Source organism: Diadema antillarum, unplaced genomic scaffold (assembly GCF_040938485.1).
Source record: "Diadema antillarum isolate AM-2024a unplaced genomic scaffold, OU_Dant_1.0 seq00001497_RagTag, whole genome shotgun sequence".
NCBI lineage: Eukaryota > Metazoa > Echinodermata > Echinoidea > Diadematoida > Diadematidae > Diadema > Diadema antillarum.
The window spans coordinates 93,043-108,412 of NW_027272234.1; the positions used below are offsets into that span (position 1 = coordinate 93,043).

Here is a 15,370-nt window from a genome sequence, read left to right on the forward strand (position 1 = left end):
CTCAACTACTTGACATGTACTATTAAAATCATCGATATCTCCAAAACCGAGTACTTTTATGTGTTGTGCTATATATGAAATTAAAGTAGAAGGGTAAGGGAATAATGTCATGCCATTTTCAGAAAATTGTCCTTCCCCGACTTTCGAATCCTTTTGTTGTAGCGGGTCACATATATTTCCCATTCTTTGTGTGAGATGAGAGTGCAATGTGTGGAACATGATTGTGTGTATCAATGTTTACAAGATGTGCACTTGGTGGCAAATCCTTCTGGCACATATTGTGAAACAAGCAATACAATTGTTCTTTTTTTCCCGGTTTTTAATCTTGTCATGGAATAGCGCTACGAGTAAATACTGACTCTTTTGCTCATGAAATCCTCTCGCAGTCGTAGATAGTATCATGCTGTGTGTTTTTACAACAGGCTTGTTACATGTGAGGTGGGTCATAGACAAGCATGATCAATACAAAACATACATATCTAGAAATACTGCTAAGACTGATGCAATAATGTATTGGATTTTTCTGAACAACAGAATTCAACTGCATATTCCCTTGTGTGCAAATCAGGAGTCGCCAAAAAAAAAATAAATAAAAAAAAATCAGCTCAGACAGACAACCACCAACATAAATTCATCCTCTCTCTTTGGAGTCCAATTCATGCATATTGCATCGGAAAGCATTTTGGAAAGACATCCTCAAATCTCGTTCTCAGGTTGCGTAGGCAGAATGCACATGTGAAGGAAATTGTCCGGATAGCTCAGGTGTTCACTAAGCCACTGCACCGGTGTGTCCCGCGGCGTCTCAATGCCATGGATAAGCACCTTGTAGTCCTTATTATCTGCACTCAAGAAAATCATGGAGTTGAAGGAAATTATGGATGTGAAGCAGTGTACTCCTGTTGTAACAAACATGGTTATAATGACATTTTTGTTACAACGAAGTAAATATTCAGGTCTCAAAATTATCTATACATCTTTGCATACTTTACTATTTGGCTATAATGATATTTCAATATAATGAAAGAAAACTGCAATTCTGCAATTTGAATCACACATTAAAGCCAAAAAAAAAATTGTCTGGAAAGTCATCATGGAAGTATTTCTGATTTCTTCTTTTTTTTTCTTATTCCACAACATAATTGGTACTATAGATTGGAAGAGGTTCATCGTGGTGAAGAATGAATGAAGAACGTTTGCACATCGTGAGACAACTGATTACTTTCTTCATTCATAATTGGTACTATTCTCATATACCCATATTTGTATCAGTGTTATTTTGTACACATACATAAGCATCTATTACACTTTTGCACCTAGCAATCAATAATTTACATGACTGAAAATCTGAAGACAAAATGTTGCCTGTCCTCCAAAGAGAATTCAACCACCAAAGCCATACTGTTGCGTGTTCGTGAGTGTGTGTGTTCTGAGCTGACTGGTGACAAAACTCAACACAAGCGAATGTAGCAGACACAATAACACGTTTGATACCAACATTGCTTATTTCTTTTGTTCTTCCAATGTCACTCTAAGCATAGTTCTTTTTTCTTTTTCTTTTTTTCTGTACTTCCCATTGAAACCACAACAAAAGCGTGATTTGGCTGGCAATATGTCAACAGAAAACTTAACTGTCACCATGTCTGGAGACACAACAGTTTTAAAAACTACCTTCTGCTGAGGAGGTAAAAGTTGAGGAAAACATCAGGAGTCAGTACTTACCACCTTCCCCAAAAAAGTCCGGTACACTGTGAGCTAGCAAGGCACGGAGTGTGAGTGGTTCTCCCTCCTCACTGACTGGCTTGAATAACCTCTGGATGCAGACTTTGTCAGGCTGGGGATAGATGAACGAGGAGGGGGCAGTGAAGGAAACAGCAATATGTCTCTACAAGCTACTTAATAGTGTATACACTCTATATCAAACACAAGGATTACTGGCACTTTGGGCAAAACATACAACAGAAAAAAACTAACAAAATACACTAACAAAAGATCAAATAAAGAAAAAAGCAAGAACAGGAGAATATGGGAATTATGCATTGAGGGGTTATTTTACTCTCACAAAACAGCAAAGAAATGTACCATGTACAGTAATAATGGCCAGACATGATCATCTCCTGCACTTTGTTTTAAGACTACTATCCCTCACAACAAAACATATGCAAGACTTCAAATACTCGTAAAGCCACAAAACACACACAAACACAACACAACAAAACAAGATAACAAAACAAAACAAACACAATTGACACATGAAGAGCATACAAACCAGAACACTGTGGTCCACTAGAAGAAACAGTTACTTCAAGGATTCAGGAATCTTCACACTAACCTGGTATATCCTGAATGGAATGTATTTGAAAGGATCATTGTTCAGTCTTTCCATAAGCCTTCTGTTGGTGGTCCAAAACTGATCAAATTTGTCTGAAAGAAACAACCAATGAAAATGATTGTAGCAGGTGGTTGTATGGTGGCTTTAAAGTCATCATAACATTACACAAAAACATCATCTGTGGAAGTCGATAAATTCAGCTTGTGAGTTTGTAACTGACAGTTTTTGAATAAGTGAATAATTTTGCTGTCATTCCAAAGTCAAACAATTTCTCTTTTCTCTATGTAAGGACTGCGCAACATTGTTACTTTATTTGATAAAATGCAATAATTACTGCAATGCAGCACTGTGTAAATGGGAAAGTCGGTGTACATGGACATTGCATGTAAGTTCATCTGTGTGCTGCATTTTTGTTCCTTTATGGTCGTCCTACAGAGCACATGATTATCTATGTATAGAATATGGGGAATTATTATCCATACAGAGGATTTTTAGAGCTCAAATACAAGTGTTATTTTGTTGACGCACCTCATAACCTCCGACCCACATAGAAGGTTTGTTGTACTCGACCAATAATTTTGGCCGAGGCGACCAATATTTAAAATATTGGAGGGCAAGAGGGGATTCCCCAAAGTTTTTTATAAACTGCACCGTGATTGGTTGAGATATATACGAGATGACCTGAAATATGAAGTAAAAACGTCTGTGATTGGTCAATCATGAATTAACTAGAATATCGTTTCTTCTAAAATTCTGTGTTTATACAAACAAATTTCATATATCAATTAGTTGAAATTGTTTTTTACACAATTTTTCAAAATATCACTTTCATAACAGGAAGTTAAATTTAGGTTTGATGAAAACAAGTTGCATCTTTTTTTTTGTGCATGCAGGCGCAAGGCGACGATTGATCTGCAGCTCTGCATGCTCAGCGTTACTGCACTGCTAGATAGCCCGCGCGCGATATAATGTAGCCGGCCGGCCGCCGCCGCCGCTGCGCTTGCATTTGCATGCGCGATATGCATATTACAGTTACTGTACATTTACGTACGTGTACGTGTGTACAAGTACGTTATATACAGCACAGTAGAACTAGTTGTGGTAGTAGTAATTCGATCTTTCACGATCTACGGTAGATGTGACGTGAATTGTTTCTCAGATCTCGGATACAAATACATCTAATTCTGGTCTAAATTAGCTAGATATCGGTCTAACAGTAACATGACGGCTACCTTGGATAATAGATCACTGTTTTATCAGAGACTGAAGTGGATTAACTTGCACTGAAGAGTGTACCGGTACATGTACCATACCCCATGTCAGGATCACTACACAGTAGGAACAGCACTCGGAGTCGGAGACAGAAAGGGTAGGCCTAAGTGAAAACATTCTTTGCTAAAATCCTCTGTAGGATAATAATGATGATATTGAATGTCCTATTTTCGATTAATACAAGGAAATATTGGACTCGCTAAGCAAAATATTGGACTCGTCTTCGACTCGTCCAATATTTGTGCATAGCTCGTCCAATATTTCCTTGTATTAATCTCAAGGCCATCCAATATCATATAAATATCCAACCAATGAACAGAAGTAATGCCTTCTGCAGCAAGAGAGCTTTCACTGTCAACCTCTACTGACTGAAGGAAGCAGCGAGTTTGACACTATCACTGGAGATTACAGGACAGTCGGAGTGTAGGATGATACAGGGATACTATGAACCAAGCAAAAAAAAAAAAAAAAACTCTCTCACACACACCCACGACATTGCACATATGGACATATAGGCCTACTGTTTTTCTCTTGTTCCAAAATTTTCTTTTGATATTGTAATAATCTACAAATACATATATATCCCTTGTACCGGTATGCAAAACTATGTGTACAAACATGCACACAAACAAACACACACAAACACACACACCCACAAAGGTTGCATTGGATTTGGCAGTGATTTTGTTGTTGTTTGTTAAAGGACAAGTTCACCTTCATAAACATAAGGGTTGAGCGAATGTAGAAATATTAGTAGAACACATCATTGAAAGTTTGAGGAAAATCAGACAATCCGTTCAAAAGTTATGCATTTTTGAAGTTTTTGTGCAGTACCCGCTGGATGAGAAGACTACTGCAGCGTATGAATAACTTAGATGTCACATGCGTACAACAATATAAGGAAAATATAAAGAGAATTTCACAAAATTCCATCTTTTGAAAAAAGTACACATTCCCCTGACTCTTTACCGACAAATGTTATGGGTAATATTATTCCCCCTGCCTTCAGAAAGAGGCAAGTCAAGTGCTCTTTTATTATGCGAAAAAAGTGAAATATGGTGAATTTTCTTTTACATTTTCTTTATACTGTTGTACGCATATGACTCACAAGCTGTAGTAGTCTCCTCATCCAGCTGCTCCAACACAAACATTTAAAAAATTCATAACTTTTGCATCGATTGTCCAATTTTCCTCAAACTTTCACTGATGTGTTCTACTAATATTGTTGCATTTTCTCAATCCTTATGTTTATGAAGGTGAACTTGTCCTTTAAAGGGGTGACTGCAGGTGGTGCATATCGTTGGTGGGGTGACAAAACCTCGTATCTCAAAAATGTCAAATGTTCAGGAGAGCTAAAAAACATGGCTACCATAACATGTAAGTCAATGGAAACAGCCAACTTTTGTTTATCATTTGTGACTTTATTTTTGCAGATGGGCATATAAGAATTGGGAATTACATAGTAATGGTTCCTAGCTTCAATATAATGAAGAAAACTCATTTTCACCAAATATTGAGATACGAGGTTTTGTCACCCCACCAACGATATGCTGAAGCAGTCAATGTGTAATTAAAGAAAAAGTGTAAACATCAACTATTGATAAGTAGTGCCCTCTATCAACCATTTTACACTCACCACTTTGGAGTCCCGTCCACAGCTGTTTGTGATCTTTCTGCTGCAGATTGTTCATGACATGCCCTAAAAATCAAATTTAAAAATAAATGAATAGAATAAGTACATAATATGAAAATGAATAGAAATATGTATGCTTAAACCTATAAAGTGCAACTCTAATACATATTCAAGTTGACTTTAATGAATTGAGTAAAATCAAACAAATAGAACCACTACATTGTGTCAAATCGGACAAGAAATAGATAATCATAAAATATTAACATTTAATGGGTTATCACAAAATAGTGACTAGGTTGCAAGCACATAATATGTCAAATAAAATTAGGTGATGATGTCATCATCTCCTAACTTTATCATTGGTTTATACAGAAAAAAATACAGACATACTAAAAATTATGCCCCAAGTTGATAATATGTCCACTACAAACTCTTCCCTGATAAGAGTCACTCTTACTAAGTTATTGCAAGTTTACACTGATCTGATACGATACAAAGATCAGGTAGAACATTAACCCATATCATCTGACCTCAGACCACATAGACACAAAGGGGACTATATTTGTAGACATACAAGTTTTCAATGTTTTTTATCAAATTTTCCTATTCTTTCCTATAAATGGATGTTCAAAGATACAGGAACTCACAGTCAAATGACAATCCTGTTTTCCTGATAAAACGGGGATATTCCTGCTAGTATTAATAGTAACAGTTGGCAGGCATGTTAAGCTACAAGGACTTTATGGTAGCCAAAGGTAACTGGTCAATTACCACATTATACAAGATATTGCTGATGGTCACCACATGTAGGCCTATGATTTTGCCTGTAATGCAGGGCTGCAGCAGGGTTGCAAATATTGAAACACCAAAATCAAGGAGATTTGAACGCTTTCAGAGAAATATCTGTCTGTTAAATCAGGGAGGTGTTAGAAAAGGAGAGACAACTCTTCGTAATTCATACAAACACATGTTTTGGTTCAAAGCGTTACAATGGGATGTCTAGCATTCCACTATATGCTTTGAAGTCATGCTCTGCACCGCTCTAGTTGCAAGGCGAAGTTCGGAGACGAAGAACGCATTTCACCTTTCGTTGAATTACAAGCTTTATTTCCAAGTAAAATTTTAAGTGAAATACTTGAATGGATTAAGAGTAGTTTAGGAAAGAATTCAATATTATAAACATGTATTTCTAGTTTCTTCGTAATGCGCAAATTGAAATGAAATGAAAATTGGGCCATCTTAAAACCCTAATATTTTTCTATAATGCACACATTTCCGCATGTTAGTTTTCCATTTTTAATAGTTTTAATCTGGGATATTTTGATCTTTCAAATAAAGTACTCCGATAAAGCGTGCACCAGCGTGCTTTTAAACTATTTGCTGTTAAAATTGTCAGTTTTACACTGCATTTTGATTCGCTGCTCCAATTTAAGGTACACAAATTCATTGTTGCCATCACATTGAAAGAGAGAGAGCGAAATGCAGTAGGGGCAAGTATTTCCAGATGTGAGAGCGCTAATCCCCATTATTGATGCTCCCTTTTGTCAAAGCACCTGATTTCCACCTGTAGTTAAGCGCATAACTTCTCGGCGGTGCCGCGCATGACTTCAAAGGAGAGCAGGAGTTGTCTCTCCTTTTCTAACACCTCCTTGGTTAAATACACCTCAATAGGCAAAAGTACTGGTACTTTTCAAATTGGGTACATCTTTTTTTACTTTTTTTCTCAGGACGTGGAGAGACATCTCGTTTTTCAAGAAGCCTCCTACAGAATGAGTTAAACTTGGTAGCTCTTCTAAAGGCTCTAAATTGCTAGCTCTTCTAAAGGCTCTAAATTGCTAATGTGGACAAATATCTAATTTCTTTGTGGACGATGCTATCATCCCAGCTGCAATGTCTGATAGATTAAAGCCTACCTTTGTGCTTGAGAACATCTGCTTCCTTCACACAAGACATGTACATGGCCTCTATCACTTCTTTGCTTTTACAATGCAGTATTTCATCCTCTGGGAAATTCTGCAGAGCAACAAGGAGAGAATGATAAACTAAGAGAGGAACAGAAAGAAACTCAAAAGACAGCATTGAAAGCTAGGAAAGCAACTGGAAGACAAACATTTGCACCCAAACAATTGCCTGTGAGAAAAAACAACAAACAAACTTAAAATCACACACATAATTTCAGGTCTACACTTTCATCTGTGTGTGTGACTATAATGACATTACCTAAACATGATAAGTAATTATTGGTGAATTCATTAGCAACAAAATCCTTCAATTCTCTTCTGATTGTGAAGGACTTGCTGTGTGGACCACACTCGGCCAAAAAAATCTGAAATCAGAAATGTTGAGCAATGATTGGTATGTATGCTCTTTAACTATGACTGGACAATTAGGCAGCGGTAATACTATTAACCTGTTGAGGACGGGCTGATTTTGCTACAACACGCATTTCCCATAGACATCTGCCCGAATATACTTGGGACTCATCCAAACATCTCCAGAGAGACAAAAGATTGGAAATCATTGACCAATACCAGTTACATTCACAAACAGAATGACATAAAGATTTCAAAATACATAGCCTTGTCTTTTACATAAATGAAATCCATCTAATTTGGCAGAACATGAAGGAACATATCACTTTTGAGGGAACCTCCTGTAGCATCAGGGAGACTTTGAAGCTCGCTGCTCCATGCTCAATTTTTGTAAGGCTTGCCATGGATATACTAGCTTTAGAAAATTACAGTTGGTGCCAATAGTCTATCACTAGTTACCTTGAAGTGTACTGTAACTCTCCATGGCAGCGGTTTATCATGCATGAACAGGTCAAATAAAACTCCCACTGGGTAGTGCCTGCATGTAGAGAGAGTGGTGAAAATAAGTTGATCAAGCTGGAATTTACATCAAATATACTAATCTATGCATGCATACCACATTGCCCCTCAATATCAATGCAAAAGTTCTGTTCTGCTATATCCCCTGTTCAGCAGACTACTTTACAGTGGAATCATCATTGATGAATGCAGCTTCCACATTTGATGGTATCAAATTAGATGATGGGCTTGCTCTAAAATATGGAGAGGGTAGGGACAGCTGTTGTTAAGCCGTTCCATACGGGAACCTGGTATACCAGGTTCCCGTGGCGTCAACTGATATATGGGAACCTGGCATACCAGGTAGCGAAAATATAGACAGCAGTGCCTGCATTCGTGGCCTAAATTCATATTAATTTGTGTTACGATGCCCAGGAAAATGGCTGTACTAGAAAGATTAGAGTTTCTTCTATGAATATCTGTTTTCTTTGTGTATGAAAATTCCATATATCGCAGTATTATTTGCATTTTCTCCTGGGTAGTGTGTGCTTGCTTTGCTGTAAAACTCGTGTAAAGATGTAAAAAGCAATCAAGGTTGAGCTCAATGGATATTTGACTTCTCTGATCCCATTTACATGGTCTGTAGGTGCGTCTTTTGTGTATAACAAAAGAGTTTGTGAGCACGTCAGGGCACGCTCTATTCATACATTGCACCCGATCAATAATTCTATTGTTCGATGGCACATGGAGTTGACCACAGGAAGGGGGTACATGTACCGCTTGACTGCCTTCGCACAGGTGGATTACTAACCTGTCCGTTCTCTGTTGCCTCGCAAAAAGAATCTCGTTTTGGGACATTGAAGGCGCTCAGAGAATTGCAAAAGGAACGGGTTAACTGTTTTTTAAAATCTACAGGCAGAAATTTCAAAAATTTTTAAAGTAATAGGCTCATTTTGATATCATCACAAGATAAGTGGAATTATTCAGAATGTTACAAATATGTACATAAGGATTGTCATAGATAATATAAAATAAAAACTATGTTTGCCATCATATATGACAGATTACTCTAATATACATTGTATTTACAAGTTTCATCTGACATTTAATAACACTTATGGATATCTGATACTCCACGGGCATAATAGAAAATGGGTCACAGTCTGTTGAATGAATCATTGAAAGGACAAGTTCACCATCATAGACATATGGGTGGAGTGAATGCAGCAATATCAGTAGAACACATCAGTGAAAGTTTGAGGAAAATCGGACAACCCGTTCAAAAGTTATGAATTTTTGAAGTTTCTGCTCACTCACGGCTGGATGAGAAGACTACTATAGCTTGTAATGTCACATGTGTACAACGATATAAAGAAAGAATAAAGAAAATTCGACATATTTTCACTTTTCTCGCACAACAAAAGAACACTCAACTTCTCTCTTTTGGAAGGCAGGGGGAAATAATATTACCCTTAAGATATGTCAGTAACAAGTTGAAGAAATGTGCACTTTATTCAAAATGTAAAGTCCTGTGAAATTCTCTTTTTATTTTCCTTATAACGTTGTACGCATATGACATCATACACTGTAGTAGCCTTCTTATCCAGCAGTGACTTCGCAGATACTTAAAAAATTCATAACTTCGGAACGGATTGTCAGATTTTCCCCAAACTTTCACTGATGTGCTCTCCTAATATTGCTGCATTTACTCAATCCACATGTCTATGAAGGTGGACTTGTCCTTTAATTTCAATAAAAATCTTCATTGCTGCTTTACAAATTCATTCTGCTTATTTGAGCTTAAAATCAAATAATCTTACATTCAAATCAAGTATGAGTGCCAAAAGACTAAAAGTACATGTAATAATGATAAGTTCTGGATTGATCTAATATAAAACCAAATAAAAAGGGAAATAAAACAAAACAAAACAAAACAAAACAAAACAAAGACAGACAGGCTAAAAATCTTTATGAGAGTGTCTTACCATTTAAGAGGTTGTCCCTCTGATTCAAACCAGATTTCGTCTCCTTCATCTATAGCTGTAAACTTCTTGAAGTGCTTTTGGATTTTCTCAGTGACTAATGTGATGTATGTCAATCTTGATACCATCAACTGACGGAAGAACCAACAAAACAAAAGCAAAAAAGTCAAATTTATTCTGGTCAAAACAGTGATATCTCCAAACTTCATAAATTGATACCATAGACCTTAAACCTATTCCAAGATTTAAGAAAAAATAAAATTAAGCTACATGTATGTGGTCACCACAGTGATATTCATCACAACCACATTATCTATGTACATATCCTACAGTGATGATGCCCTCAACTCACAAAGTTCTCATTTGTTTGAACACAAAGATATTACAAAAATCATGATTTTGGTCAATAATTCAGGATCTATAAATCCTTCACCCAAAAAAGTCATCATTGATCAGCTCTAGTACAACACCAAAATTGTCATTTGATGCTATAGAAGTCAGTTCTTCATTGTAATTTTACTCAAAGAATGGACGTTGATTGAGAAGCTAGCGAGGTTGTGACATCGGAACCTCATTTTATTTGCATGAACTCTATAGTTCACATCCAATATTGATGAAACTTCTATGACTCTGTCCGTTCACTTTTACCTCAATTCATAAAAATACACAGTGTACGACAAAGGAGTGGAAATGGACTGTATGGTCTATTAAATGTGTCATCTCTATGCTGCACCTTGGCAACCTATTAGCTAAGATATCTTGGAGTGTTGAGGATTGGCTTACCACAAATGGTTCTGGGTTCTCCATGGATGATTCATCTTCTGCCAAGACAAAGCAAAGTGGTATTCTCCCCTCCCACACTTCACGCAGGACTTCTCTGTCGTCTGCCATCTCTCTGTCCTCCTCTCAAAACAAGGATTCTAAAATTAAATGGACAAGAATTTGAAATTATGACATGATTATGTATAGTGCAGTAGGACAACCACTGACAAGCATAAACCTTGGCAATCAAATTGATGAAAGAATGTTAGAAGTCTGACCAGATCAACTTATCAACATAAGTATGCTTTCTTAACTTTTGTGTGTGAGGGCAAGAATATGAATGATAACATGACTATAGATATTTTGCCCAATGAAAATCAAACAAAGTATGTTATTACATGTGCATTCGCATATCTTTACTGCAATTTTCAAGTACCTCACCACATAAAAGGAATCATTAGCTTATTAAGGCACAATATATGGATTAACATCAATGTAATTGTGGGTTCATATAGGCCCTATAATATATAGAAATATTTTGTGCAGAACCATTATCAATATCATAAATGTAAATGCAGGGTGTGGATCATTGCCATTTTACAGTGTGGTGGGGGTATAGGTTAGTTCGTCTGACACATACAAATAATGAAAACCATGCACCACGAAATACCCAACAGTTGTAAAGAACATTTAAAAGCTCAATACTGTTTAAATATCTCATACAAATCCTACTAGACTCTGTCTATATGATATAGTATCATATTATAGTCAGAGTAACGAGCCCGTGATTGGTAAAGCGCCATGATTGGCACAGCCCAGTATTCTTTGACACACTGACACTAATTAATAATCCATAGCCTTGTATGTATATCATGTAAGATGCAGCCTGTTACCTCTTGAAATTCACAGTTAACAGGACAGCAAAGACCAGTAAAGCTTCACAAAAAGTTTTTGATCTTCATGACATCTTGCCAAACTAGATTTCAAGCTGGAAATTAGCAGACGAATTAAGATGCGGTCCTCATTTTAGACCACTATTTTCCAGTTGTTGCGCACTGAACGGTGAATAGTGATCTTTTACGCAAATGAAGTTGGTCGTGATGTTCAGTCAACAGCAGCCAGATTACAAATGACTAGTGAGCTCACAGAGAAATTTACATAATTAGTGTAAACCTTGCCTCCAGACAGTGCCATGCCATGATCGGTACAGCCACATGATTCTTATGGGTAATAATGTTGATGCAGGAAAATCAATGAAGTTGTATTACAACACATACAAGTCATGTGTGTGTACCAATCAAGGACGCGCTGTACCAATCATGGCACCATAGAAGGTAACGTAAAAACCAAGTTTTTGCCAAATTTCTTTTATAATTTTTATATCTTAAATATGCATTCAGAATGTCATTATATTGACACAAAATGTTCCGAAAGATAAACTCAAGACTTCATCTATTTTGGAACTACCGCACGAAAACTGTTAGTTAAGTGTACCGTACCAAACTTGGGCACATTACTCTCATATAGGCCGCGTTTATAAGATTTTGCGTGCCTAGAATCGTTGTTTTGAAACGCTGTTTTGAAACACTGTTTCAAATCACAGTTTCGTCAGGAGAGCGTTTATAAGATTTTTTTCTCCGAGCGTGTTGGGGCTCTCGCTCAGACTGTGCCATTGCGCAACTCACTCTGCGCAATTTTTCCTCGGCAAAAGGTCAAACAGGGTGTGCGCAAGGCATTTTGACGTCATTTAAACAGTGTTTGAGATCGCGGTTGTGTTTATAAGATTTTTGAAACACTGTTTCTACAGAAACACTGTTTTGAAACGCACTATTTTAGGCGTTTCAAAACAGTGTTTCAAAACAGTGTTTCAAATCATGGTTAGCGTTTATAAGATTTTTTTTCTTGCTAGAAGCACTGTTTGGCCAGAAACAGTGTTTCAAAACACTGTTTCTGACCAGAAGAAAAATCTTATAAACGCACCCATAGACTAGCTATGTATTACAGTTAAATGTACCTATTGCTATCAAACACTAGCTAAGTCTTCCATCTATCTACTCAGTCACATGCTAACACTCTCAATTTCTCAAACATAAAGTCACAGACCTGCAGACTGGTCACGGTCAATAGTTGATACTGCAAATTTCCCCCAAATTTTGGTAATCGTGTAGAAATGCACATCATGCACATCTGCCATTTCCTTCCTTAATTTGTTAATGAAAACTTCTTGTGGCTGTCAGAAATGTCAAGATAGACCATATCTGACGGTTTCATGAAATTTCATAGCCAATTATGAATTACGGAAGAAAATTGGCTAATTTTGACTCAAAAGTACGCTGATCGACGGCTGTGTAGCGTAGCATGATCGATTATGTGGAAGAGCGGTATAACGATGATAATCAATTGTTGTAATCTGTGATACAGCCACTTGTTTGGTGTTTAACAACAATAATTACGTCGGCTCAACAGTAAAAAGTGGAAGAAAGAAAGTGATCTTGATGCATCTGTTTTTTATCGTTTTAGTTAATTTTCTCCAGCGTGTGACTGAATATCTGTCAACATTTTTTGCTGACTAAATGATGGAAGGATAATATGTGTACAAAACAATAAAAGATATATGAAAAAATGAAAATTACCCATCATGAATATTGCACAATAAAATGGACCTTTACTACAAAACAAAAGCAAATATTGGGGTTGCAGTTCTTGTATACATAATTTAAAAAATGAAATGGAAAAATAAATACTCTCATAAAAACAATTATTTATACTTCAAATCAAACTCATAAATTAAAAACACATTACCATGTCAATTTCAATATTCTGTTTCCACAGCACCATGAGTATCTTTTTTAATAGGTAGAATGAGCACTTTATAAGAATTCCATTATATAAATACATCATGGTCTCTCACTTTTTCTAACACTATTCTCATTAATTTACTATTATTAGGCCTATATGTACAGTAGATTACTAGAAACAAATCCCCTTTGAATTCAACTTTCTTCTCACCTTCTTTTCTCTCTTTCTCTCTCCCTCCTTTTATAGCCCTACCTTTTCCTTCCACTTTTCCTCCAACTCATTCTATTCTCTTCAACACTATTGTATTCAAATTAAATTATCAACTTTTGTCATGATAAAATCAATACTTACCACAATTTTTAAAGAAAGGACGTCCAAATGCTGGTATGAATAATTTCTGTATCAATAATTTGAATAGTGATAATCAGGATCGTGAAGATAGCAGCAATGAAGACAATGAGAAAAAAATACGAAAAAGAAAGTAGGGCCTAGTCAGGCCTAAACATACTAGTATTGCACAAGTAGTGTTTGATATTGTTAGTAAGTGGCTAATTAGAGACCACCAGAATCGATTATAATCGCTGACATCGTTCTCTGCAAAATCGATGCACTACTTTCTACGTCGGAGATTATGTTCACGACCGACGTACTTTTCAGCTCTGATTTCTTATTTGTCTTCCCTTTTCGGCTTTCTAGTTCCATGAAAATCTCTGATACGGTTAAATAAATTTAATCATCTCCAATAGCTGCACAAAATTTGATTGACAAACGGCGAAGCGAACGGTAGGTGTGCATTTCTACATGATTACCCAAATTTCAGTCAAAGGTAAATTAAATTAATAAAAATAGAATCTCCATAATAAAATCAAGTGCAACACTGCACTAGTGTTAGGTGACACTCGCCCGACGTCGACCAGACGTAGTGTAACTGTAGAGTGTAAGTACGCTGTGCTACCTACAGCGACTGGGGATGGGCTGGTGTGTAACGTTATACTTATTTAGTTAGGGTGACACCATCTCCTATACCTTAGAGAGTTTCCCTGCTGAGGGCTGTAGCGTGTGAGCTTACTTTTGGCTCATCTCCTGCATTTACTTACCGAGTAATTTACTCACGAACTCGGGTGTGCATGTGTGTGTATGGTAAAACACCTGAAGAAAATAACTACACAATAATGAATACGTGGGACCGTATACCCGGTACTCTGCTTTATTGCCCTTCCCCTGCAAAACTACATAATTAAATAAAATTCAGGTTGTTGAAACAATCTTATATTATTAACATGCAGAGCAAGTTCACTAAATGACAGTATGCATAAAGAACATGGCAAATTCTAACAATACTCATGTGTCTGATCTCACCAAATGAACAATAGATGAAATACAACGGTCGACACGGTCACCATTTATCTTCTTTTTTCTTTCGATGGCCTTGGATGGCCTAGTCTTCTTTCACAGACCTTAGATTCTCTATGGAAGCAGTCAGTTGTGATCACGAACCATTATTATGGTAGACCTCAGGGCCAGTGAGGCGGAAGAAGGCGAGGAGTAAAGGACTCAATATCATGGATGCGTAGGTTTAAATGAAATTCTGTCTTCTTTTTCCTCAAGACAAAAAAGCATAAAGCCATACAGAAGCAGTGATTTTGGGTATCTCGTGTGCATGCAGACTTCCAGGGCGGGCCGCAGAGTAAGCGGGGGTGGGGTGGGGAGGGGCTGCATATTAAGCCCCCAACAATCTTTAAAACAACATCAACAAACAAACAAACAAACTAAGCAATGAAAG

At 36.8% G+C, this 15,370-nt stretch overlaps 1 protein-coding gene across 1 annotated transcript; it reads right to left on the minus strand.

The window, feature by feature from the left end:
- Nucleotides 1-72: 72 nt before the first annotated feature.
- On the minus strand, nucleotides 73-10,918 carry LOC139710069 (autophagy protein 5-like). Its single transcript, XM_071622013.1, has 8 exons — nucleotides 10,810-10,918; nucleotides 10,030-10,157; nucleotides 8,006-8,084; nucleotides 7,148-7,247; nucleotides 5,238-5,300; nucleotides 2,330-2,421; nucleotides 1,720-1,831; nucleotides 73-839 (listed from the first exon to the last, which is right to left on the minus strand). Exons 1-8 carry the CDS (start codon nucleotides 10,915-10,917, stop codon nucleotides 697-699), a joined length of 825 nt encoding a protein of 274 aa, XP_071478114.1. The 5' UTR covers nucleotide 10,918; the 3' UTR covers nucleotides 73-696.
- Between the last annotated feature and the right edge of the window lie 4,452 nt (nucleotides 10,919-15,370).

Excerpts from the sequence above, each read along its gene's own strand:
- LOC139710069 (XM_071622013.1), bottom strand. The coding sequence starts at position 10,917 with ATGGCAGACGACAGAGAAGTCCTGCGTGAAGTGTGGGAGGGGAGAATA. Across the intron at positions 5,301-7,147 it reads AGATGTTCTCAAGCACAAAG|GGCATGTCATGAACAATCTG; the intron begins GTAGGCTTTAAT and ends TTTGATTTTTAG. Across the intron at positions 840-1,719 it reads GGACTTTTTTGGGGAAGGTG|ATAATAAGGACTACAAGGTG; the intron begins GTAAGTACTGAC and ends TCTTGAGTGCAG.